The 26,491-nt window shown below is 44.3% G+C and overlaps 1 protein-coding gene across 1 annotated transcript in view; it reads left to right on the forward strand.

Annotated features, from left to right (window-relative positions):
* The first annotated feature begins 4,401 nt into the window (after nucleotides 1-4,401).
* The window catches only part of txnrd2.2 (thioredoxin reductase 2, tandem duplicate 2), a 185,422-nt gene continuing 163,332 nt past the window's right edge, over nucleotides 4,402-26,491 (forward strand). Inside the window, exons 1-3 of the mRNA XM_072240869.1 lie at nucleotides 4,402-4,484; nucleotides 5,018-5,083; nucleotides 18,296-18,352. Coding sequence (XP_072096970.1) covers nucleotides 4,412-4,484; nucleotides 5,018-5,083; nucleotides 18,296-18,352 — 196 coding nt within the window. The 5' untranslated portion in view covers nucleotides 4,402-4,411. The remainder of the gene's footprint in view (nucleotides 4,485-5,017; nucleotides 5,084-18,295; nucleotides 18,353-26,491) is intronic.

A 26,491-nucleotide genomic window follows, 5' to 3' on the forward strand; every position in this document is an offset into this window, starting at 1 on the left:
GACCCAAAGAGCTATGTTGGCTGGGGTCAGGGCTTTATGCTTTGGCTCTTGGTAGGGTCACCCACACCAACTCTTTAAGAAAGGAGGAACACAGCGGAAAAGAAATTATAGACCAGTTAGCTTGACCGCAGTGGTTGGGAAGATTTTAGAGTCAATTGTTAAGGATGAGGTTATGGAGTACTTGTTGACACAGAACAAAATAGGACAAATTTAGCATGGTTTCCTTAAGGGAAAATCTTGCCTGATGAACCTGTTGGAATTCTTTGAGGAGATTACAAGTAGGATAGATAAAGGAGTTGTTGTGGAAGTTGTATATCTGGACTTTAAGAAGGCCTTTGAAAGGTGCCACACATGAGGCTGCTAACCAAGTTAAGAGCCCGTAGTATTACAGGGAAGTTACTGGCATGGTTAGAACATTGGCTGATTGGTAGGAGGCAGTAAGTGGGAATAAAAGGATCCTTCTCTGGTTTGCTGCCAGTGATTAGTGGTGTTCCACAGGGGTCAGTGTTGGGATCGCTTCTTCTTATGCTGTATATAAATGATTTAGCTGATGGAATACATGGCTTTGTTGCTAAGTTTGCAGTTGATACAAAGATTGGTGGAGGGGCAGGTAGTGTTGAGGACACAGGCAGGCTGCAGAAAGACTTAGACAGATTAGGAGAATGGGCAAGAAAGTGGCAAATGAAATTCAGTGTTGGAAAATACACGGCCATACAGTTTAGTAGAATAAATAAACGTGAAGACTATTTTCTAAATAGGGATAAAACAGAAACATCTGAGATTCAGAGGGACTTGGGAGTTCTTGTGCAGAACACCCTAAAGGTTAACTTGCAGATAGAGTCAGTGGTAAAGAAGGGAAATGCAATGTTAGCATTCATTTCAAGAGGTCTAGAATACAAGAGCAGGGATGTGATGCTGAGGCTTTATAAGGTATTGGTGAAGCCTCACCTTGAGTATTGTCAAAGTTTTGGGCCCCTCATCCTAGAAAAGATGTACTGCCGTTGGAGAGGGTCCAGAGGAGGTTCACAAGGATGATTCCAGGAATGAAAGGGATATCATAAGTTTGATGGCTCTTTGTCTGTACTCACTGGAGTTTAGAAGGATGAGGCGGGATCTCATTGAAACCTTTCAAATGTTGAAAGGTCTAGACAGAGTAGATGTGGAAAGGCCTCTGTCCTTCCCATGGTGAGGGAGTCTAGGACAAGAGTGCACAGCCTCTGGATAGAGGGGCGTCCATTTAAAACAGAGATGTGGAGAAATTTCTTTAGCCAGAGGGTGGTGAATTTGTGAAATTTATTACCATGGGCAGCTGTGGAGGCCAGGTTGATGGGTGTATTCAAGGCAGAGCTTGCTAGGTTCTTGATTAGGCATGGCATCAAAGGTTATGGGGAGAAGGCTGGGGAGTGGAGCTGAGGAGGGAAAAATGGGGTCAGCCATGATTAAATGGCGGAGCAGACTCAATGAGCCAAATGGCCTAATTCTACTCCTATGCTTTATGGTCTTATAATAAATAGGCGAAAGGATAGAGGTCAGACTATGAGTGGTGCACTGGCCCTCCAGGTTTGGGTGTTCAGCTCAGGGCTAACAACCCTCAATGGTTGGGAAAAAAAATCGTTACGGAAACAGCGATGAAGGATTCCTTCTATACAGCTAGAGATGGAGGACCTTCATTGTTGCCCTAAGTGCCAGAGTCATGACGGGCAGTAAGTAAGTAAGTAAAAAATTATGTTATTACAAAATATAAACAGCTGAAAGAACTGATTTGATCAAGCAGCATTTGTGCAGGTAAAGGAGAATGATCCATGTTTCAGGTTGAGAAAATGCATCAGGTCTGAGTGTGCAAAGGAAAGATACAAGGAAACAAGAGGAAGGGTGAGACAGACAGAGGCTGGTAGGTAATAAATAGATATAGGTAAGGAGGGGGTTGATGGGCAGATGGAGCCAGGTTGGGAAGAGAAGAGGAGGGATGGGGCAATAACAGACAGATGATGGTAGCTGATAGGTGAAAAAAGATAAAGATTAGAAAAGAAGCCCCTCCCCCACCCCATGCAGTCTGTTAGGTCTCACTCTTTCTTTCTATCTGTATCAGAGCTGCTATCTGCCAGTTATGCAGCTGAGATATTGGCTCAGTTTTTCTCTCTCTACTGGTACAGACTGTGGTATTACCCACGGTCCTGCTATTAGCAACACCTAGCACAGACAAGGAAGAGCAATCTGTCTCTAACTGCTGTATCTATTCACTTAGTCTCACTCTGTCTGAGGTATTTCTTTTGTTCTACCCATCCCCTATCACTGCTCTGCAAACAAACTAATTTTGCTTTTCTTCTAGTAGTCCCACTAGCACTCCTGGCTATAACAACACGAAGGAGACCTGCCCTGCACACCCTCCCTAAAATAAAAAAAGCCTCAGAATGGAGAGTGTTGTAGAACAGAGAGACTTAAGAGTATGGGTACACACAGTATTGCGCAAATATCTTAGGCACATACATCTAGACTGAGAGTGGGAAGGGGGGCAGGGAGAGGGGAAGGAGCGGGAAGCACCAGAGAGACATTCTGTAATGATCAAGTGACCTTGCCTGGTGTCTCAGGGCTGGGTGTGTCTGCACGGCACCAGCTTCCACCCCTGGCACTCCTGCTCTGCCACCTGCCCCACACCTCTCCCGCAGTGCTCCACCCTCACCATTCCCAACTTCCTTTTCTTCCGCCAGATTTACAAACTTGCTCTCCACTCCATGTTGACAAGTACAGTACTGTGCAAACATCTCAGGCACGCTAGCAATATATATGTGCCTCTGACTTTACAACTATAATGTAGATGCAATATTGCTTTCCGACTTTTACATTCAATGCTCCTAGCAATAAGGCAAATGTGCCTTTGTCCTTCTTTACCACCCTCTCAACCTGTGAGGCCACTTTCAGGGACCCCTATGCACATCAACATAGTGAAGAATCTTGCCATTAACTCTGTACTTGCATATTTACTCTCCCAAAGTGCCACACCTCACATTCAGCTGGATTACACCCATTTGCCATTTCTCCGCCCATACCTGTAACTGACTGATATCCTGCTGTGGGAAAGGTCACCAACCTCTGTGAAAGCTGCCATCTTCTCACTGCTACCGTCAGGCAGGAAGTACAGAAGACCTATCAGCTCTATCATGGGCACTAGCCTCCGTAGTATCCAGGATATCTTCAAGGACTGATGCCTCAAAAAAAGCTGAATCCATCACCAAGGATGTCTATCAGCCAGGACATGTCTTGTTCTCATTGCTATCATCAGGAAGGAGGTACAGAAACTTGAAGGCACACACTCAGTGATTCAGGAACAGGTTTTCCCCTCTACCATCCGATTTCTGAATGGACAATTAACCCATGGACATTACCTCACTATTTTTTTGCAGTTTTTATTATTGTGTATTGCATTGCACTGCTGCCGCATAATAACAAATTTCACAACCGTGAAACTAAACCTGATCCTGAGCCTGATGGTTGAGGGGTAATAAATATTTCTGAACATGGTGGAGTGGGACCTCAGGCTCTTGTACCTTCTTCCTGATGGCAGAAGTGAGGAGAGAGCTTGGCTTGGATGGTCTTTGATGATGGACGCTGCTTTCCTGTGACAGCGTTTCATGTAGATGTGCTCAGTGGTGGGGAGGGCTTTACCTGTGATGGACTGGGCTGATTCACTAATTTTTGTAGGATTTTCCATTCAAGGGCATTGGTGTTTCCATACCAAGCTTTGATGCAGCCAGTCAATATATTCTCCACCACACATCTGTAGAACTTTGTCAAAGTTTCAGATGTCATGCCAAATCTGTACAAACTTCTAAGAGAGGCTTTGCCATGCTTCCTTTGAGATAGCATTTCGGTGTGATCCCAGGACAGATCCCACTGAGGATTGGTTCCTGGACTCACCCCCAATTTCTCTAATGAGCACTGGCTCATGATACCCCCAATTTCTCCAATGAAGGCCGGTTCATTAACCCCTCCAATTTCTCTAATGACGACTGGTTCTTAGACACCTCAATTTCTCTAATGAGGACTGGCTCATGGACGCCCAATTTCTTCCTCCTGTATGTAACCCTCTGCAGGTAAGTTTTCTTCTATTTGTTCCTGTGACAACGAGCTGGGCTCCGATCCTGCTCTGGTGACTCGGTTCCTAGCCGCCTGCAGAGGCGCTGCTCGCCAGGCCGAACATCAGCGAGGCCCCATCCCTCACAGCGGGACCAGTCGCTGCCTCAATCAGCACACTCCTTATTCTTTGCTCACAACGTCAAAATAATTTAAAAGTCAATAAATTCGGAAGAGAGGTTAAACTATTTTTTTTAGAAAAATTGGTGAGAGTTTGCGGGAGGGTTCAGGAGCGGCAGCGCGGCGGACGACCTGACGCGGGGTCCTGTGGCGCGGCAAGATGGCGGCGCTGCGGCTGTGGAGCCGGCGGAGGGCAGTGATGCCAGCGGCTGGAGTCCGGGGGTTAGCAGCAGGTTAGAGGGACCGAGGGTCATAGTCCCGGTTGTTTTTAGCAGTAGGTAGAGGAGCCGAGGATCGGACTCCTGGGGGTTTAAGCAGCTGATGAGAGGGTCCGCGGTTTTGGTTTCTCCCAGTCCTCTCAGGGTTGCATGATGCTTGGGGAAGTATGTCTTGTTGTAGCTACACTTTAAAGTGGGTATTTTCATTGTATAGCATACTTTAATATTAAAAATAAGCTTCGATCCCAGATACGACTTTTAATTTTGTTTTGTAATTAAGATGGTTTAACTTTGTCTTTCTATTATCCATCTCAGCCAAAAATAATTTAGCAAAATTATTCTCTGTTGAAGAAACTTCCAAGTTTTTGCCTTGTCCTCTTTGGGGAAATTCTCGACCTCTTCACCGCCATTTGCAATGTTAGGGAGGGGTCCAGTTTACAGGGATTGGATATGCTCTTGGCTGATGCTGGGGTTAAAGAATTCATAATACTGCTCTGTGTCCAGCTTGTTCATTTGATCTTCCTCATGTTGATGGTTTATATTTACAGGGAAATATGACTATGATCTGTTGGTGATTGGAGGAGGTTCTGGTGGCCTTGCATGCTCTAAAGAAGGTATAACAAGTTTTAATCAGAATGCTTCTAATTGTTCATTTTGAGCATATTGCATTTAATTTATTTAGTGATACAATGTGGATTGGGCTCTTCCAGGCCTTAGAACCTTTTGCTTTATCATGAGACTATTTGCAATGGGCACGTGGCCAAGTGGTTAAGGCATTCGACTAGTGATCTGAAGGTCGTGAGTTCAAGCCCCAGCCGAGGCAGCGTGCTGTATCCTTGAGCAAGGCATTTAACCACACATTGCTCTGCGACAACACACCAAGCTGTATGGGTCCTAATGCCCTTCCCTTGGACAACATCAGTGTCGTGGAGAGGGGAGACTTGCAGCATGGGCAACTGCTGGTCTTCCATAAAACCATGCTCAGGCCTGTGCCCTGGAGAGTGAAGACTTTCCAGGTGCAGATCCATGGTCTCGCAAGACTAACGGGTGCCTTATTTTTATTTACAATGACCAATTAACCTACCAATGGGTAGGTCTTGGGACTGTGGGTGGAAACCGGAGCACCCGAAGGAAACCCAGGCGGTCACAGGGAGAACGTACAAACTCCTTACAGACAGCAACGGGAATTGAGCCTGGGTTGCCTGTGCAGTAAGGCATTGTGCTAACCACGCCATATTCATCAAGCTAGCAGCCAAACTTGGTTTAGTGCAGTATGTAGAACGGGGTACGATATATAATGAGATAGCAAACCTGTGAAGTGGCAGAGCAGAGTTATGTTTATACTGAACAGTAGAAAGTGCATGATTAAGTAATCCCATAAACAACTAGCAGAAACAACAGAATGCGCTGATTTGATGTACAATGAATGTAAACAAATTAGAGAGGTTCTGCAGATGCTGGAAACCCAGAGCAAGACGCAAAATGCTGGAGGAGCTCAGCAGATCAGGCAGCATCTATGAAGGGGAATAAATTGATGATTCAGGCCAAGACTCTTCTGCTTCTCCTTTCCTTTCCAGTCCTGATGAAGGGTCTTGGACTGAAATGTTAAATGTATAGAAAGAAAGATGCACCCTGATTGTATTTTGTGTGTATATCACTCTCGCTCTCTCTCACTCATCACCCCCTCCCCCCATACCCCTACTATCCAAACTTTGCTTAAACATTGAAATTGAGCTCGCATGCACCACTTGTGCTGGCAGCTTGTTCCACTCTCACTACCTTCTGAGGGAAGAAGTTTCCTCCCATGTTTCCCTTAAACTTTTTACCTTTCACCCTTAACCCATGTCCTACTTAACCTCAGTGGAAAAAGCCTGCTTGCAGTTACTCTGTCGGTAGCCCCCTTAATTTTGTATATCTCTATCAAATCTCCTCTCAGTCTTCTACGCTTTAAGGAATAATATACACACAATACTGTGGAAAAGTCTTGGGCACCCTAGCTATATATGTGATTAAGACTTCTGCACAGTCTCTGTATGTATTTATGTATGTGTGTGTAAATATATGCATATATGTGTACATATGTATATTTATTTGTGTGCATATATAGGAATATAATGTAGTGTACTTTTGAAATTAACAAAGAAATATTTTCTGAGCCCTCACATTAAAGTATTGCAGTAGTATAACAACTGGCCATGAATAGCAGTGGAAAATCAGACCATGTGCCCAGTTTTGCATCCTATCAATGTCCCGCTGTAACCTCTGTCAGCCTTCCACACTATCCACGCACCCCCAACATTTGTGTCATCAGCAAATTTACTAACCCATCCTTCCACTTCCTTATCCAGGTCATTTATAAAAATCACAAAGAGTAGGGGTCCCAGAACAGATCCCTGAGGCACACCACTGGTCACCGACCTCCATGCAGAATATGACCCAACTACAACCACTCTTTGCCTTCTGTGGGCAAACTGGTTCTGGATCCACAAAGCAATGTCCCCTTGGATCCCATGCCTCCTTACTTTCTCAATAAGCCTTGTTGGGGTACCTTATCAAATGCCTTGCTAAAATCCATATACACTACATCTACGGCTCTATCTTCATCAATGTGTTCAGTCACATCCTCAAAAAATTCAATCAGGCTCGTAAGGCACGACCTGCCTTTGACAAAGCCATGTAGACTATTCCTAATCATATTATGCCTCTCCAAATGTTCATAAATCCTGCCTTTCAGGATCTTCTCCATCAGCTTACCAACCACTGAAGTAAGACTCACTGATCTATAATTTCCTGGGCTATCCCTACTCCCTGGCTTGAATAAAAGAACAACATCCGCAACCCTCCAATCCTCCAGAATCTCTCCCGTCGTCATTGATGATGCAAAGATCATCGCCAGAGGCTCAGCAATCTCCTTCCTCGCCTCCCACAGTAGCCTGGGGTACATCTCGTCTGCACCTGGAGACTTATCCAACTTGATGCTTTCCAAAAGCTCCAGCACATCCTCTTTCTTAATATCTACATGTTCAAGCTTTTCAGTCTGCTGCAAGTCATCCCTACAGTCACCAATATCCTTTCCCGTAGTGAATACTGAAGCAGACTATTCATTAAATACCTCTGCCATCTCCTCCGGTTTCATACACACTTGTCCCCTGTCACACTTGATAGGTCCTATTCTCTCACGTCTTATCCTCTTGCTCTTCACATACTTGTAAAGTATCTTGGGGTTTTCCTTAATCCTGTCTGCCAAGGCCTTCTCATGGCCCCTTCTGGCTCTCCTAATTTCATTATTAAGCTCCTTCCTGCTAGCCTTATAATCTTCTAGATCTTTATCATTACCTAGTTTTTTTGAACCTTTTGTAATCTCTTTTTCTTGACTAGATTTGCAACAGCCTTTGTACACCATAGTTCCTGTACCCTACAATCCTTTCCCTGTCTCATTGGAGCGTATCTACACAGAACCCCATGCAAATATCCCCTGAACATTTGCCACATTTCTTCCGTACGTTTCCCTGAGAACATCTGTTTCCAATTTATGCTTCCAAGTTCCTGCCTGATAGCCTCATATTTCCCCTTACTCCAATTAAATGTTTCCCTAACTTGTCTGTTCCTATCCCTCTCCAATGCTACGGTAAAGGACATAGAATTGTGATCACTGTCTCCAAGATGCTCTCCCACTGAGAGATCTGACACCTGACCGGGTTCATTTCCCAATACCAGATCAAGTAGAGCCTCTCCTCTTGTAGGTTTATCTACATATTGTGTCAAGAAACCTTCCGGAACACACCTAACAAACTCCACCCCATCTAAACCCCTCACTCTCGGGAAATGCCACTCAATATTGGGGAAATTAAAATCTCCCACCCCAACAACCCTGTTATTATTACTCCTTTCCAGAATCTGTCTCCCTATCTGCTCCTCGATGTCCCTGTTACTATTGGATGGTCTATATAAAAAAAAACACCCAGTAGAGTTATTGACCCCTTCCTACAATAAAGTATAAGTATAAAGTATTCCTAATTTCCACCCACAGAGACTCCGTGGACTCCATGACTTCCTCCTTTTCTGCAGCCGTGACACTATCTCTGATCATCAGTGCCACGCCCCCACCTCTTTTGCCTCCCTCTCTGTCCTTTCTGAAACATCTAAAGCCGGATACTTGAAGTAGCCATTCCTGCCCCTGCACCATCCAAGTCTCTGTAATGGCCACAACATCATAGCTCCAAGTGCTGATCCACGCTCTAGGCTCATCCGCTTTATTGATAATACTCCTCGCATTAAAATAGACACATCTCAAACCATCGGTCTGAGTGCGTCCCTTCTCTATCACTTACCTATCCTCCCTTTTGCACTGTCTCCAAGCTTTCTCTATTTGTGACCCAACCTCCCTTTCCTCTGTCACTTCAGTTCGGTTCCCACCCCTCCAGCAATTCTAGCTTAAACTCTCCCCAATAGCCTTTGCAAACCTCCCCACCAGGATATTGGTCCCCCTCAGGTTCAAGTGCAACCTGTCCTTTTTTGTACAGGTCACACCTACCCCAGAAGAGGTCCTGATGATCTAGAAACCTGAATCCCTGCCCCCTGCTCCAATCCCTTAGCCACACATTTATCCTCCACCTCATTCTATTCATATGCTCACTGTCACATGGCACAGGTAGTAATCCCGAGATCACTACCTTTGAGGTCCTGCTTCTCAACTTCCTTCCTAACTTCTTGTAGTCTGCTTTCAGGACCTCCTCCCTATGTCGGTACCAATATGTACCACGACCTCTGGCTGTTCTCTTTCCCACTTCAAGATATCGTGGATGCGATCAGAAACATCCCGGACCCTGTCTATGAGACATAGGAGCGGAATTAGTCCGTTCGGTCCATTGAGTTTGCTGATTTATTTTCCCTCTCACCCCCATTCTCCTGCCTTTTCCCCAAAACCTTTGATGTCCTGGATAATCAAGATCCTCTGATTTAAAAACCTCTGCTTTAAATATACCCAATGACTTGGCCTCCACAGCCATTTATGGCAATAAATTCCACAGATTCATCACCCTCTGGCTTAATGTCGTGGGATTAAATAACCTGAATGGCTTTCTGTGCAGTCAGGATCTCCTAGAAGAAAATGAATCTCAGCGTTGTACGTGGTGTCTGTGTAAGGCAAGGGAACACACACCAGACCTCCTCGAGGGGTCAGAAGTGGAAAGTGTGAGCAATTTCAAGTTCCTGGGTGTCAACATCTCTGAGGATCTATCCTGGACTCAACATTTCAATGGAGAACTGCATCACCATCTGGTATGGGGAGAGGGGATGTGGTGGCACTACAGCACAGAATCGGTTAGCAGCAGAGAGTTGTAAACTTGGTCAACTCCATCATGGCCCATAGTATCCAGGACATCTTCAAGAAGCAATGCCTCAGAAAAGGCAGCATCCATTGTTACAGACCTAGCGTATGAGGTTCAGAAGCCTGATTCAGGAACAGCATCTTCCCCTCTGCCGTCAGATTTCTGAATGGACATTGAATCATGAACACTGCCTCACTACTTTTTTATTTCCATTTTTGCACTATTTATTTAACTATTATGTACTCTAATTCACATTTTTTCCTATTATTATGTATTGTAGTATACTGCTGCTGCAAAGTTAACAAATTTCACGACATAAGCCGGTGATATTAAACCCGATTCTGATTCTGAAATTTACTTTGTACAAGTGTAATGATGGTTTTCACTGGGCAGTGTGGGAGAAGTACCCAGGTGCATCTTGCCCACGAAGGCAGTTATGACCTTATAGGTTTACATCAGTTGTAATGTAGTGACAGAAGGAATGCCAAAACTCTCTTCATTTGTGTTCGGTTTTGCTGCTTTTTGGGACCACTCATCTGAATTCCGAAGGAGACAGGGACTGCCTTTTCTATTCTTCTTGGGCCCTCAACTCCCAGTGGAGCATTGGCCATCGATAACCTCTCATCCCCATTGTCCTCTGTTCTGAGCCAACTTCTTGAGGGTGGACCAGGAGTGTCCCCTGTCATCCAATTTCGGACTTGGCACCTCTTCTCCACGTGTTCTTTACTTACTACTTGTTATGCCGCTGGTGTTTAGGGCAGCAATGAAGGTCCTCCATTTCTGCCTGTACAGAAGGATTCTTCATTGCTGTTTCCATAACAATTGTTTTTTGACCAGTCAGGGTTGTTAGCCCTGAGCTAAACCTCTGAACCTGGAGGCCCGTAGACCTCTTTTAGTTTGTCTTCTATCCTTTGACCTGTTTGGCAGAGGGGCCCTACCAAGGACAAAGCATAAAGCCCTAACTCCAGCCAACGTAGCTGTCCTGTGACATTAAGGCATACAAGCCTCCAAACCCGATGACAAGGTTATGGTCCTCTTCGGAGATGTGTTCTTTGACATCCCTTTTTTCTCTGTCCTTGGGGATTCAGTTTTAATGCCTGCCAGGTGATGTTGTTGGTTGGCTTCCTCAAGGCATGGCCAGTCCAGCTCCATTTCCATTTGTGTATTTGTATCTCTCAGGATTCCTGGTTGGTGTTTTCCCACAGTGTCAGGTTAGTTCCTTTGTGAGTCTACCTGATGTTTAGGATCCTTCTCAGGCACTGGTTGATGAAAACCTTTTCGACTTAGGTAGCCTTTAACTGGGAATGGCATTAAGAGGAAAAAGTGAAGGTGGTGTGACAAAACTCGCACTTGTTGGAAAAGTTATAGGCGAAGGAAAACAGTTATTTTTTATTTATTGAGATACAGTGTGGAATTGGCCCTTCAAGCCACACTGCCCAGCAATCCCCTGATTCAACCCTAGCCTAATCACGGGACAATTTACAATGCCCAATTCACTTGCCAGCTGGTAAGTCTTTGGACAGCCATATGGTCACAGGGAGAAGGTACAAACTCCTTACAGGCAGTGGTGGGAATTGAACCCATGTCGCAGGTACTGTAAAGTGTTGAGCTAACCACTGTGCTACCATGCCACCTTAGTGCTGTTTACATCATCAAAAGTGGTTTACGTTGTTTACAATGCAGTGCAGTGACGGGGGTAATTTATAGAGGGGGAAGGGCTATATGGAATGGTTGGTCAGGTTAACTGTCTAGGGGAAGAAACTCTTAAGATGGCATGAAGTTTTTGTTTTAATAGCTCTGTAACGCTTTCCAGAAGGGATGTTTTGGAAAAGGCAGTTTTCAGGGTGGGTCATGTCAGCAATGATTTTTTCCTGCCTGCTTCTTTGTTCTGGACACAAGCAACTACTTCCTGTGGAGTAGTTCCACAGGTAAACATGGAACCAGCTTGCAGCTTCTCTCTGAAAGGAATAGAAGTGTTGGTTACTAGTGCTGAGTTAGTTATAGTGCGATGCTATTAAAGCACGGGGTGTCAGAGTTCGGAATTCAATTGCACTGTCCTCTGTAAGGAGTTTATACATCACCCCCGCCTGCATGAACCTGTGGGTTTCCTCCCACAGTCCAAAGACATGCCGGTGAGTAGGTTAATTGGTCGTTGAAAGTTTTCCTGTGATTAGGTTGGGTTTGTCTTGGGGGGTGGGGTTGTTGCTGGGGCAGAGTGGCTCGAGGGGTCAAAGGGGCCTACTCTGTGCTGCATCACCAGATAAGCAAACAAACAAGTAAATGATTTCTCTCTCCCTCATGTTGATCTTGGTTTCTCGGCTTGGTAGTGTAGTGGTTAGCACAACACTTTACAGTACCAATGACCCGGGTTCAATTCCCACCGCACGGTAGTGTAGTGGTTAGCATAACACTTTACAGTACCAGTGACCCGGGTTCAATTCCCACCACACGGTAGTGTAGTGGTCAGCACAACACTTTACAGTACCAGTGACCCGGGTTCAATTCCCATCGCACAGTAGTGTAGTGGTTAGCACAACACTTTACAGTACCAATGACCCAGGTACAATTCCCGCTGCTGCCTGCAAGGAGTTTGTATGTTCTCTCTGTGACCACGTGGGTTTCCTCCCACAGTCCAAAGACGTACCAGTTGATAGGTTAATTGGTCATTGTGTTGGGCTGGAAGGGCCTATTACGTGCTATATCTCAGTAAACAAATAAATTGCACCTGTTCTAATTGCAACTCAATTGAGTTGCACTAAACATTCTCTGATTAGAGTATATGGTTAAAAAAGCAGTGCTAGGAGTGACTGGCTTGCTCTTTCAAAGACCAGTATGGTCACATAAAGCTGAAGAGATTTTGTCTGGCTGGACAATGTTTGAAGGCCTGATTTGACTTTGTGGTTGTACTGACCACTGAAAGAGCAGACCACTCGTGCCTACTGCCAACTCTTTTCTCATGCACTTTATCTGGAGAATCATAATGAAGGGAAACTCAATACCACAGGCAGTAGCTGTGATTCGTATGGATGCATTCAAGGGAAATTTCATGTTAAACTTAGGCTACGTCCACACTACGCCGGATAATTTTGAAAACAAAGCCTTTTCTCTTCGTTCTGACCCTCTGTCCACACTGAAACAGCGTTTTCATCCCCTGAAAACGGAGATTTTCAGAAACAGTCTCCAGAGTGAATAAATCTGAAAATGCCTACTATCCATTGCAGTGTGTACGGGCTAACCAGAGCTTTTTAAAACCGCTGTCATGACGTGCCGGAACAGATAGCGACAGTGTGGCGGCTGCTGCTCCTCCCTCCTCCCTCCTCCCTCCTCCCTCCTCCCTCCTCCCTCCTCCCTCCTCCCTCCTCCCTCCTCCCTCCTCCCTCCTCCCTCCTCCCTCCTCCCTCCTCCCTCCTCCCTCCTCCCTCCTCCCTCCTCCCTCCTCCCTCCTCCTCTCTCCTCCCCAGCGATATTTGATTTTGTGCTTAGTAGAACCTAACAATTTCACAACAGACAGCAACGAGACTGAAGCCAGAAGAGTTAAATGTACTCACCAAATACTTTGACCCATAGCTTACTGAATAAATAAGTATACTCACTTTGCCCTGTTTTCTGTCCTTGCTTGTATGAAGGTGGTTTACCTATTTATGCAAGTACTTCTCTGACAATAGATGTGTAACAGCCTAATGTAACATTGTATGGAAATACAAGATAACACTGATGCAGACATGTTTTATACATTTAACAAGGTGCTTTATTCATGCAACAGAGTTAGTTTTTCAATGTTCGTCGTCAGCCCTGTCATACTGTCCATGAACTCCCTACCAGTTGCCTCCATATACTCCAGTATTTGTTTTTTTTAGTTTTTAGTCCTCCTGTGCGAGAGCCAAGAGCAATTCCTTTTAAGTTTTTCTACTCTGTATCTGGACAAGCGCGCACCAGGTATACCGTTTCCTCTTCGCTTGTTTTCTGTGTGTCCTGTGCATGCCCAGTAGGAAGAGATTCGCCCAAATATCCGTCTAATGTGGACAGAAATATTTTGAAAAATGCTTAGTGTGGATGCCTTTCGTTTTTACTCGAAACCGGCGTTTTCAAAATTATCCTGCGTAGTGTGGACGTAGCCTTAGTTGGTGTCTAAAATAACACCCTGGTGAAAGGTGCAATATTTAGGGGGAACCTGAGAGGGGATTTCTTCACTCAGAGGGAGGTGAGAGTGTGGAACAAGCTGCCGGTATAAGTGGTGGTTGCGGGTTCAACTTCAACATTTAAGAGAAATTTGTGTAAGTACATGGATGGGAGAGGTATGGAGAGCTAAGGTCCAGGTGCGGGTCAAATCGACAAGGCAGAACAATAGGTCGCCACAGACTAGATGGGCTGAAGGGCCTGCTCCTATAGTGCTCTATGACTATGACTGAAAATGCTGGAAGAACTCAGCAGGTCAGGAGACATCCATGGAAAGAATTAGAATCAGGTTTAATATCACCGGTAAAGCTTGTGCAGTTTGTTAACTTGTGGCAGCAGTAGAATGCAATTCTCAATAATAGCAAAATAAACCTGAATTACAGTAAATATATATTATATAAAATAGTTAACTAAGTAGTGCAAAAAATAGGAAATAAAAGAATAGTGAGGTAGTGTTCATAGGACAAGTGACAGAAGTCTGTGTAGGGGAGCACTTTGGTTCCAGTGATCATAACACCATTAGTTTCAACTTGATCATGGACAAGGATAGATCTGGTCTTAGGGTTGAGGTTCTGAACTGGAAGAAGGCCAAATTTGAAGAAATGAGAAAGGATCTAAAAAGCGTGGATTGGGACAGGTTGTTCTCTGGCAAGGATGTGATCAGTAGGTGGGAAGCCTTCAAAGGAGAAATTTTGAGAGTGCAGAATTTGTATGTTCCTGTCAGGATTAAAGGCAAAGTGAATAGGAATAAGGAACCTTGGTTCTCAAGGGATATTGCAACTCTGATAAAGAAGAAGAGGGAGCTGTATGAAATGTATAGGAAACAGGGGGTAAATCAGGTGCTTGAGGAGTATAAGAAGTGCAAGAAAATACTTAAGAAAGAAATCAGGAGGGCTAAAAGAAGACATGAGGTTGCCTTGGCAGTCAAAGTGAAGGATAATCCAAAGAGCTTTTACAGGTATGTTAAGAACAAAAGGATTGCAAGGGATAAAATTGGTCCTCTTGACGATCAGAGTGGTTGGCTATGTGCGGAACCAAAGGAAAGGGGGGAGATCTTAAATAGGTTTTTTGTGTCTCTATTTACTAAGGAAACTGGCATGAAATCTATGGAATTGAGGGAAACAAGTAGTGAGACCATGGAAACTGTACAGATCGAAAAGGAGGAGGTCCTTGCTGTCTTGAGGAAAATTAAAGTGGATAAATCCCCGGGACCTGACAGGGTGTTCCCTCGGACCTTGAAGGAGACTAGTGTTGAAATTGCAGGGGCCCTGGCAGAAATATTTAAAATGTTGCTGTCTACAGGTGAGGTACTGGAGGATTGGAGAGTGACTCATGTTGTTCCGTTGTTTAAAAAAGGATCGAAAAGTAATCCGGGAAATTATAGGCCGGTAAGTTTAACGTCGGTAGTAGGTAAGTTATTGGAGGGAGTACTAAGAGACAGAATCTACAAGCATTTGGATAGACAGGGACTTATTAGGGAGAGTCAACATGGCTTTGTGCGTGGTAGGTCATGTTTGACCAATCTATTGGAGTCTTTCGAGGAGGTTACCAGGAAAGTGGATGAAGGGAAGGCAGTGGATATTGTCTACATGGACTTCAGTAAGGCCTTTGACAAGGTCCCGCATGGGAGGTTAGTTAGGAAAATTCAGTCGCTGGGTATACATGGAGAGGTGGTAAATTGGATTAGACATTGGCTCAATGGAAGAAGCCAAAGAGTGGTAGTAGAGAATTGCTTCTCCGAGTGGAGGCCTGTGACTAGTGGTGTGCCACAGGGATCAGTGCTGGGTCCATTGTTATTTGTCATCTATATCAATGATCTGGATGATAATGTGGTAAATTGGATCAGCAAATTTGCTGATGATACAAAGATTGGAGGTGTAGTAGACAGTGAGGAGGGTTTTCGGAACCTGCAGAGGGAGTTGGACCAGCTGGAAAAATGGGCTGAAAAATGGCAGATGGAGTTTAATACAGACAAGTGTGAGGTATTGCATGTTGGAAGGACAAACCAAGGTAGAACATACAGGGTTAATGGTAAGGCACTGAGGAGTGCAGTGGAACAGAGGGATCTGGAAATACAGATACAAAATTCCCTAAAAGTGGCGTCACAGGTAGATAAGTTTCATAAAGAGAGCTTTTGGCACATTAGCCTTTATTAATCAAAGTATTAATTATAAGAGCTGGAATTTTATGATGAGGTTGTATAAGGCATTGGTGAGGCCGAATCTGGAGTATTGTGTTCAGTTTTGGTCACCAAATTACAGGAAGGATATAAATAAGGTTGAAAGAGTGCAGAGAAGGTTTACAAGGATGTTGCCGGGACTTGAGAAACCCAGTTACAGAGAAAGGTTGAATAGGTTAGGACTTCATTCCCTGGAGCGTAGAAGAATGAGGGGAGATTTGATAGAGGTATATAAAATTATGATGGGTATTGATACAGTGAATGCAAGCAGGCTTTTTCCACTGAGGCAAGGGGAGAAAAAAACCAGAGGACATGGGTTAAGGGTGAGGGGGGAAAGGTTTAAAGGGAACACAGGGGGGGCTTCTTCACACAGAGAGTGATGGGAGTATGGAATGAGCTGCCAGACGAGGTGGTAAATGCGGGTTCTTTTTTAACATTTAAGAATAAATTGGACAGATACATGGATGGGAGGTGTATGGAGGGATATGGTCCGTGTGCAGGTCAGTGGGACTAGGTAGAAAATGGTTCGGCACAGCCAAGAAGGGCCAAAAGGCCTGTTTCTGTGCTGTAGTTTCTATGGTTCTATGGGTCAATGTCCATTCAGAAATCAGATAGCAGAGGGGAAAAGACTGTTCCTGAATTGTCGAGTGTGTGCCTTCAGGCTTCTGTACCTCCTCCCTGATGGTAACAATAAGAAGAGGACATGGCCTGGGTGGTGGGTTCCTTACTGATAGATGCTGCTTTCTGAGACACACTCCTTCAAGATGTCCTGTTTTCTATGGAGACTGGTACCTATGATAGAGCTGTATAATGTCACAACCCTCTACAGCTTACTTCAATCCTGCGCAGTAGCACTCCCCCCCCCACCACAACATACCAGACAGAGATGCAGCCAGTTAGAATGTTCCCCACGGTACAACAGTAATATTTTGCAAGCGTTTTCAGTGACATACAAAATCTCCTCAAATCAGTTCTTTGAAAAAGTTGATATTTCAAGCCGAAACCTGATGAAGGGTCTCAGCTCGAAACATCGGCTTATTCTCTTTCATAGATGCTGCCTGACCTGCTGAGTTCCTCCAGCATTTTGTTTCTGTGTTGCTCCAGATTTCCAATGCCTGCAGAACCTCTTGTGTCTCAGGTGTCTGAAATATTTGTTTCCCTAACCACCAGTCACAGTGCTAGGTTAAAAGGAGGTGTTGGGAAAGGCAGTTTCTTTTTAATACTGCTTTTTCTTGCAAGCTGATCACTGACTATCTGGTGCCTACCATCAGCCCGTACACACGGTACATCCTGTCCTTGGTCCATTATCTCAGCAGTACGAAGAACCTGTATTCTTAACGTGGCCACTAGATGGAGAATGTCAGTCACAAGCCATGAGAGGCTGTGAGGCTGAGTAAGTATTTTAATCATCTCTTGCATTCTGTCCTACTGGTAAGAAATACTTATTTGACGACTTTGCGTTTGATACTCCCACCAGCCAGAACATGCCCTCTTTTCATTGCTACCATCAGGGAGAAGGGACACTCAAAGATTCAGGAGCAGCTTCTCCCCTGCCATCAGATTTCTGAATGTACACTACCTCAGTACTTTTCCTCTCTTTTTGAACTACTTATTTAATTAAAAAAAAGTGTACCTAGTTGTTGTCATTATATATTCCAATGTACTACTGCTGCAATACAACAAATTTCACGACGTAAGGCGCTGCTTGTAAGAAGTTTGTATGTTCTCCCCATGACTGTGTGGGTTTCCTCTGCGTGTCCTGGTTTCCTCCCACAGTCTAAAGATGCACCAGTCAGTAGGTTAATTGGGCTTTGTAAATTGCCTTGTGATTAGGCACGCAATAATTTGGGGGATTGCTAAGCGGTATGGCTTGGAAAGCTGGAAGGCCCAATTTTGCACTGGTTTTCAACAAACTAATAAATAAATAAATATTAAACCTGATTCTGAATTAATTTTATTGAAAATTCCGCAAATTGTTACTCAAAGTGGAGCAGGTGATCTCTGTTGCTAGACAAGGAGAACAGCTTTATAATGTCTTTCCCTCTGTCGGTCTCTGAGGTCAGTATGGAGGCTAGTTGAGTGTACTGGTGTTTTTAGATAAACCAATAATCTGACAGTTGTTTGTGATCTTTTCCTCACAGCAGCCCGGTATGGCAAGAAAGTTGCGGTATTAGATTACGTGGAGCCTTCACCTAAAGGTAAGGAAATTTTTCCTCCGTTAAAGGCAGCTGTGGCCAGCTGAACTTAATGCTTGAAGTTCAGTTTGTTCCCACAGTCCATGACCTACTGGTTGGTAGGATAATTGGTCATTGTAAATTGTCCTATGACTAGGCTAGGATTAAATTGGGGAGTGGGAGGAATGGCATGCTGTATCTCAATAATGGTAAAAAAAGTAGATCTGATTGGAATAATTCAAGTACATACACTGTACCACAAGAATAAATGCCTTGTAAAGCCTTCTCCGTTTCCTGAAGGAAGCAGGAAGAAGTACCATTATTTTGCTGTTTATTTTGCACTTTGGGTGGCAGGGTGGAGGTTCGTCTCTACCAAAGGAGGTGTAAGGAGCTCCTTCCCTTCATGAGCCTGCAAATCACCCTTGGGCAAGGTGTAGCATGTGCTTAGCTCCCCTCCCCCTCCCCCCCAACAATCAGGGTCACGTGAAGCAGTGTGTGATCGTGTGAGCAGCTGGTGTATATCGCAAGTCCTGGTTATGTGACCACTGATGCCACACAGACAATCTCTGAAGAGTATTGATAATGGCTGGGGTCACTCATCTTATAAAGACACTGCTCAGAAGAAGGCAATGGCAAATCACTTCTTTAGAAAAATTTACCAAGAACAATCACGCTCACGGGAAGACCATGATCTCCCTCGTCATGTGACACGTACGTAACGATCATGATACTTCAGTCAACCATGGTTTGTAGCTCAATTGTGAAATACGGCTTGTATATTTTGGCAGGACTTGCCTCTGGGGTGGCTGTATTATTTGTATCCTTCCCACCTCTTTTCTCTCTTTCATTCCTTTTCTTCCCTTTTTCTCTCTCTTTCGCCATCATCCTCCAGAGACAGGTTATAACTGGGATCAGTTCCATGAATCCCAGCCTACAGTTGTTAGTGGCCTTTTCTGCTTTGCCATTCCCCAGCTGTGCATATAGGGTTAAATTGATTGTAGATTCACATCAGTTAACACTGAAAGATTGATATAATAATCAGAATCAGGTTTAATATGACTGACGTGTTGTGAAATTCGTTAACTTTGTGGCAGCAGTACAATGGAATACATGATAATATAGAAAAAAATCAATAATAAGTATGTAAAAAGCAACACACACAAGATGCCGGAGGCACCCAGCAGGCCAGGCATCTATGGAAAAGTGTACAGTTGATGTTTTGTGCTGAGACCCTTTGTCAGGACTGGAGAAAAAAAGTCAGAGTAAGAGGTGGGGGAGGAGAGGAAGAAGTACAAGGTGGTAGGTGATAGGTGAAACCAGGGGAAGGGTAAAGTAAAGAGCTGGGAAGTTGATAGGTGAAAGAGATAGGTGACTGGAGAGGGGGCAGTCTGATAGAGGACAGAAGGCCATGGAAGAAAGGGAAGGGGGAGGAGCACCAGAGGGAGGTGATGGGCAGGTAAGGTGAGAGAGGGGAATGGGAAATACTGAATGTGGGGGGGGGGGGACATTATCAGAAGTTCAAGAAATCGAGGTTCATGCCATCAGGTTGGAGGCTACCCAGACAGAATATAAGGTGTTGCTCCTTCAACCTGAGTGTGGCCTCATTGCGGTAGTCGAGGAGGCCATGGACCGATATGTCAGAATGGAAATTGTGAAGTAAAATTAAAATCGGTGGTCACTGGGAGACAGACCATAAGTGCTTGACGAAGTAGTCTCCCAATCTACGTGGGGTCTCACCAATATACAGGAGGCCACATGCCAGTACTCATAGACGAGTACATTAATCAATTTCAGTGAATGTATATTAAATAGTTAAATTAAAAATAGTGCAGAAACAGAAAAAAAGTGAGGTATTGTTCATGGGTTACATGTTCATTCAGAAATCAGATGGCAGAGGGGAAGCAGCTGTTCCTTGGATCATTGAGTGTGTACCTTCAGGCTCCTGTAACTCCTTCCTGATGGTGGCATGTCCTGGGTGGTGGGGGTCCCTTATGATGGATGCCGCCTTTTTGAGGCATCGCTCCTTGAAGTTGTCTTGGATACCAGGAGGGCTAGTATCCATGATGGAGTTGACTAATTTTACAACTTTCTGTTGCTTTTTACGATCCTGTGCAGTAGCCTCCCCATACCAGATGGTGATGCAGTGATGCAAAACAAGATTGTGTGAATCAAGCTGAAACCTTCCTGTTTCTCTGGGAAAGTACACTTTGGAAGATCAAACTTGAAGGCAGAGTACGAGGTTAATGGCAGGATTCTTAACAATGTGGAGGTACAGCTGGATTTTGAGGTCTGCAACCATAAATCCCTCAAAGTTGCTGTGCGAGTTGATCGGGTGGTTAAAAAGGCATATGGTGTGTTGGCCTTCATTAATTGGGGGGGTGGGGTTGAGTTCAAAAGCTGCAAGGTAATGTTTCAGCTCTATAAAGCTTTGCTTAGACCTCCCATGGAGTATTGTGTTTAGTTCTGGTCAGCCCTGGAAGCTTTGGAGAGGATGCAGAGCAGATTTACCAGATTAGACAGCGTGTCTTGTGAGGAAAGGTTGAGTGAGTAAAGGAGGATTAGAGGTATATGAGGCATGGAGTGGACAGCATTTTTCCCAGGGCAGTAATGGCTGAAACGAGAGGGCATCATTTTAAGGTGATTGGAGGAAAATCTAGTGGGAAGTCAGTGTTTTCTTTTACATAGAGTGGTAGCTGCATGGAACATGCTGCCAGAGGTGATGGTGGAGGCGGATACTTTGGGCACATGGATGAAAGAAAAATGGAAGGTTATGTGGGAGGGAAACGTTGGACTGATCTTAGATAGGTTAAAAGGTCAGCACAACGTCGTGGGCCGTACTGTGCTGTACTGTTCTATGTTCTGATACTGCTCTTGGATGAACTATATTGAATAACTCGAGTGCATTCATCATCATCTTTATGTGCCATGTCGTGTAATGAGGGTGATCATGGTCTTCTGGCCATGATTATTCCTGGCAAATATTTTCCTACTGATGTGGTTTGCCTTATTCTGATCAGGGGGCTAAGCAGGTGCTGCACCTTGCCCAAGGATGACCTGCAGGCTAGCAGAGGGAAGGAATGCCTTACACCGCCTTTGATAGAGATGTATCTCCACCCTGCATTATTAGTGCATATTTCAATAATCCATCTGCTGTTTTATTGCCCATTTACTCACCATGTCTGTATTTCTTTGAAGTTTCTTTGCAGCCTTCTCTACACTCGTAATCCTAATAAATAGCAGTACATGTGGAAATATGCCATTGGTTTTCCTTAGTGAAGATCGCAAAGATTTGGGGCCTGAAAACCAATTCCTGGAGCACCTCATTAGTCACAACCTGAGAGGATCTATTTATTCCCTCTCCTTGTTTCTTAGTCCACGTTGGTCTATTATCCCTATTCCAAGTGCTCTAACATTGTTAGCCAACCTCTTACCTTGAAAGCCTTACAAGAATCTATATAAACCATATCCTTTGGTTCCCTTACCTACTGGTCAGAGAACTGCATAAGATTAATCCAATGTGTTTTTTCTCCCATTCATAAACCTACGCTGATTCTGTTCTATTCTATGTTGGCGCCAGAGGCTTGGCAACACTTGCAGGCTGTCCCCAGCACAATCCCTGGACTATGTTGGTCATTGATGCAAACAGCACATTTTACTATGTGTTTTGATTTACATGTGACAAATAAAGCTAATCTTTAAAAACATCTTTAATCCTGTCATACGTTTAAAGGTACCATTATTACAACATAATTCATTATAATAGCCTGCGGTTTCCACACTATTGCCATGTTCTCTCTTCCTTCATCTCTACCGAAGGAGGAATGAAGCGGTCCTTCCCTCCACTAGCCGGCAGGTCACCCCTGGACAAGGTGTGGTATCTGCTCAGCCCCTCGAGCAGGGTGGCATGAAGCTATGGAGGAGGTGGTGGATGGTTGTATCAGCAGTTGGTGCAAATCCTGGTTATGCATTGATGCCAGACAGACAATCTCTGAAGAGTATTGATAATGGCTAGGGTCACCTGTGTTGTAAGTACACTGCCCAGAAGGCAGCAATGGCAAACCACTTCTGTAGAAAAATCTGCCAAGAATAATCATGATCATGGAAATCGCCTAAGTCAATACGACACAGCACATAACAAATGTATGATTATTACATAATTCATTATAAGTTCCTGCATTTTCTACACTATTACCATGTTCACTCTTCCTTCTTTCATGAATCGTGGGGTTACATTTGTTGCTTTGCAATCCTCAGAAACAGTTCCAAATTTTATAAAATTTAGTAAGATATCAATTGGAGTATCCATTTGTTTTCGAGGCGCCTTTTTCAAGCATGTAGGGTGCATATTAATGTGTTGTTTGGACTTATTAGCTGATTGGGAATCCTTAAATTACAGTAAGTTTGGATAAGTACATGGAGGGGCTATGGTCCAGGTTAGGGTCGAGGGGATTTGACAGAGTAACAGTTTGGCAGCAACTAGGTGGGCCAAAGGGCCTGTTTCTGTGCTATAGTGCTCTATGACTCTATAATTTGGGGAGAATTAAAAAATTGAATTAACATGGGGTAGTGTAAAGTTGATAGTTAGCATGGACTTGATGGGCCAAAGGGTCTTATTCTATGTTCTAGCTCTCCATGATAGTACCAAAGAAGCAGGAAATCTTGTGACAGCCAGGCAAGGCACTCTATTCTTCTGCCAGCCTGCAGGTCACCTGCAGGACAAAGGGTAGCTCCTGCTTAGCCCCCCCTCCCAGATCAGGGTCACGTGAAGCCATGGGAGCAGGTGGTGGACGGTCGTGTGAGCAGCTGGTGCATGTCACAAGTCCTGGTTATGTGACCACTAACACCAAGCAGACAATCTTTGAGGAGTATTGATAATGGCTGGGGTCCCCCATCTTGTACAGTCACTGCCAGAAGAAGGTAATGGCAAACCACTTCTGTAGAAAAATTTGCCAAGAACAATCATGGTCATGAAAAGGCCATGATCACCCACGTCATACGACATGGCACATAATGATGATCCTGTAAGGAGGTGACCAGAACTGCAGACAAGGCTCCAAATTTGGTCTCACCAATATCTGATACAACTCTGCTGCAAAATCCTTATTTCCCTCCCATTGCAAATTCTGTCATCTCTACTTGTAAGACAGTAAAGCAGCTGGCCCCTTTAACATTTAACTTTTATATGGATTTTTGCTGAAGGTTTGCATTCTATAACAACAGGCAAACATTTTCTCTGTGGCTGAAGTTTCAGTTCCTGACCTAAGTCATCCTACCCTCTCTGGTGACCTTCCATTCCAAGAGATGGAACTCCAGTTGCTTCCTATCATTTGTCCAACAAAAGTTAGAACTTACTACACAATTCCTACCTTTTAAGAACTGAAAGACCTTGTTAATAGAGTGACTAGAATTTCTTTCTTCTGTACACAACTTGTGTCAAGATGAGGCCAGCCTCAGGGTAGAGGAACAACACCTTGTATACCATCTGGGTAGCCTCCAGCCTGATGACATGAATATCGATTAACCTTCCGGAAAAAAAATCCCCTCCCCTCTTATTCTATTTCCAACCCTGCCCCCTTACCTCTTCTCACCTGTCTGTTACCTCCTCTTGGGCCCGCTCCTCCTTCCCTTTCTCCGATGGCTCACGTTCTTCTCCAATCAGATTCTTTCCCACCCACCTAACTTCACCTATAACCCTTCAGCTAGCTTCCTTCCCCTCCCCCTCCATCTTTTTATCTTGACATCTTCCCCCCTTCCAGTCCTGAAGAAGGGTTTATTCCTTTTCATAGATGTTGCCTGACCTGCTGAGATTCTCTAGCATTTTGTGTGTTGCTTTGGATTTCCAGCATCTGCAGAATCTCTTGTGTTTATGTTTTGCCTTGCAGGTTGACCTCTTTTGTCCTGCAGGCTTGTCAGAATCAGAATCAGGTTTATTATCACCGGCATATGACGTGAGATTTGTTAACTTAGCAACAGCAGTTCAATGCAGAGAGAAAAAAATTAATAATAGTAAATAAAATAAAACAATAATAAATTAACAAGTAAATCAATTATGTATATTGAATAGATTAAAAAACATGGAAAAACAGAAATACTGTATATTTAAGAAAAAGTGAGGTAGTGTCCAAAGCTTCAATGTTCATTTAGGAATCGGATGGCAGAGGGAAGAAGCTGTTCCTGAATCATTGAGTATGTGCCTTCAGGCTTCTGTACCTCCTAACTGGTGGTAACAGTGGGAAAAGGGCATACCCTGGCTGCTGGAGGTCCTTAATAATAGACGCTGCCTTTCTGAGACACCGCTCCCTAAAGATGTCCTGGGTACTTTGTAGGCTAGTACCCAAGATAGAGCTGACTAGATTTACAACCTTCTGCAGCTTCTTTCAGTCCTGTGCAGTAGCCCCTCCATACCAGACAGTGATGCAGCCTGTCAGAATGCTCTTCACAGTACAACTATAGAAGTTTTTGCATGTATTTGTTGACATGCTAAATCTCTTCAGACTCCTAGTAAAGTATAGCTACCGTCTTGCCTTCTTTATAACTACATCGATATGTTGGGACCAGGTTAGATCCTCAGAGATCTTGACACCCAGGACCTTGAAGCTGCTCACTCTCTCCGGTTCTGATCCCTCTATGAGGATTGGTATGTGTTCCTTTATCTTACCCTTCCTGAAGTCCACAATCAGCTCTTTCATCTACTGATGTTGAGTGCCAGGCTGTTGCTGCGGCATCACTCCACTAGATGGCATATCTCACTCCTGTACATCCTCTCGTCACCACCTGAGATTCTACTAACAATGTTGTATTGTCAGCAAATTTATAGATGGTATTTGAGCTATGCCTAGCCACACAGTCATGGGTATATAGAAAGTAGAGCAGTGGGCTAAGCACACACTCCTGAGGTGCTCCAGTGCTGATCTTCAGCAAGGAGAGTATGTTATCACCAATCCGCACAGATTGTGGTCTTCCGGTTAGGAAGTTGAGGATCCATTTACAGAGGGAGTTACAGAGGCCGAGGTTCTGCAACTCCTCAATCAGGATTGTGGGAATGATGGTATTAAATGCTGATCTATAGTCGATGAACAGCATCCTGATGTAAATTGTCTTTGCAATTTGCAGCCTTTTCTAACACATAGTCATTCATACTCTCTCACACCCCGCCTGGTGAATCCAGTTGTATTTCTTCTGATCTGTTCTGCTGTCCCAAGAGTTGTAGAGAATGAAACCCGCTTGCTGAGGCTTTCCCACAGTTTTCATTCCTCTGTTTAATTTTCTTTGGTGTATGTTTTAAAAAATCATTTGTATTTACAAATATAAACATGGTTAAAGTGCATTCAGAATCAGAATCAGGTTTAATATCACTGGCATATATTGTGAAATTGGTTGACTTTGTGGTATAAGTGCAGTATTCAATAGAGATAAAAATGATAATTATACTTAGGCAAGCACCGTCGGCAGAAAATCTCACACAAGCGCTCACGGCAGAAACATGCGCAAGTGCTCTCCAGTAACCTTTAAGCTATGAAGCTCCCAAATCATACCAAATAACACGTAAAAATACACAGCCTATATAAAGTAGAAATAATGTATGTACAGTGTAGTATCACTTACCGGAATCGGAAACACAGCGCCGAGCACACGATGGTATGTTAGACTTGTCGGAGTTTGGGTGGTGCAGTGGCCCCCACCCTCCTGAGCGATACATTGCCACGAAGAACACAGGGGTCCAGTGGTAGCGGGGACGTACACAGCACATCTTTAAGAAAAAAGCCGAAACAAACATGCTAATTAATTAGGTGCTGCCCGTAATTGTTGGCCCAGATCAGTGCCGATTTCCGATTGCGTCGTCTCTGATCTGGGCTGACAATTATGTGTCGGCGGCACCTAATTAATTAGCATTTTTATTTCGGCTTTTTTCTTAAAGATGTGCTGTGTGCCTCCTGGCTAGCTTTGCATTCTTCGCGAATCAGTATATGTCCGTGGCCTGGGAGTTGGGGTGGTGGGACACTGGGGTGTCATCTCGTCACCTGTTTCCATTAGAGCAGGCAGCTCATCTTCTATCTCTGCCCGCCTCGATGTCGAAGGTCGAGGTTCATCGTCTGCTGTGGCTGATGTGGAAGGCTTGCTTGACTGCTGAGCCTCACGCAATTTTCTATCACATAGTTCTTT

This window comes from Mobula birostris, chromosome 22 (genome assembly GCF_030028105.1).
Source record: "Mobula birostris isolate sMobBir1 chromosome 22, sMobBir1.hap1, whole genome shotgun sequence".
NCBI classification, from domain to species: domain Eukaryota; kingdom Metazoa; phylum Chordata; class Chondrichthyes; order Myliobatiformes; family Myliobatidae; genus Mobula; species Mobula birostris.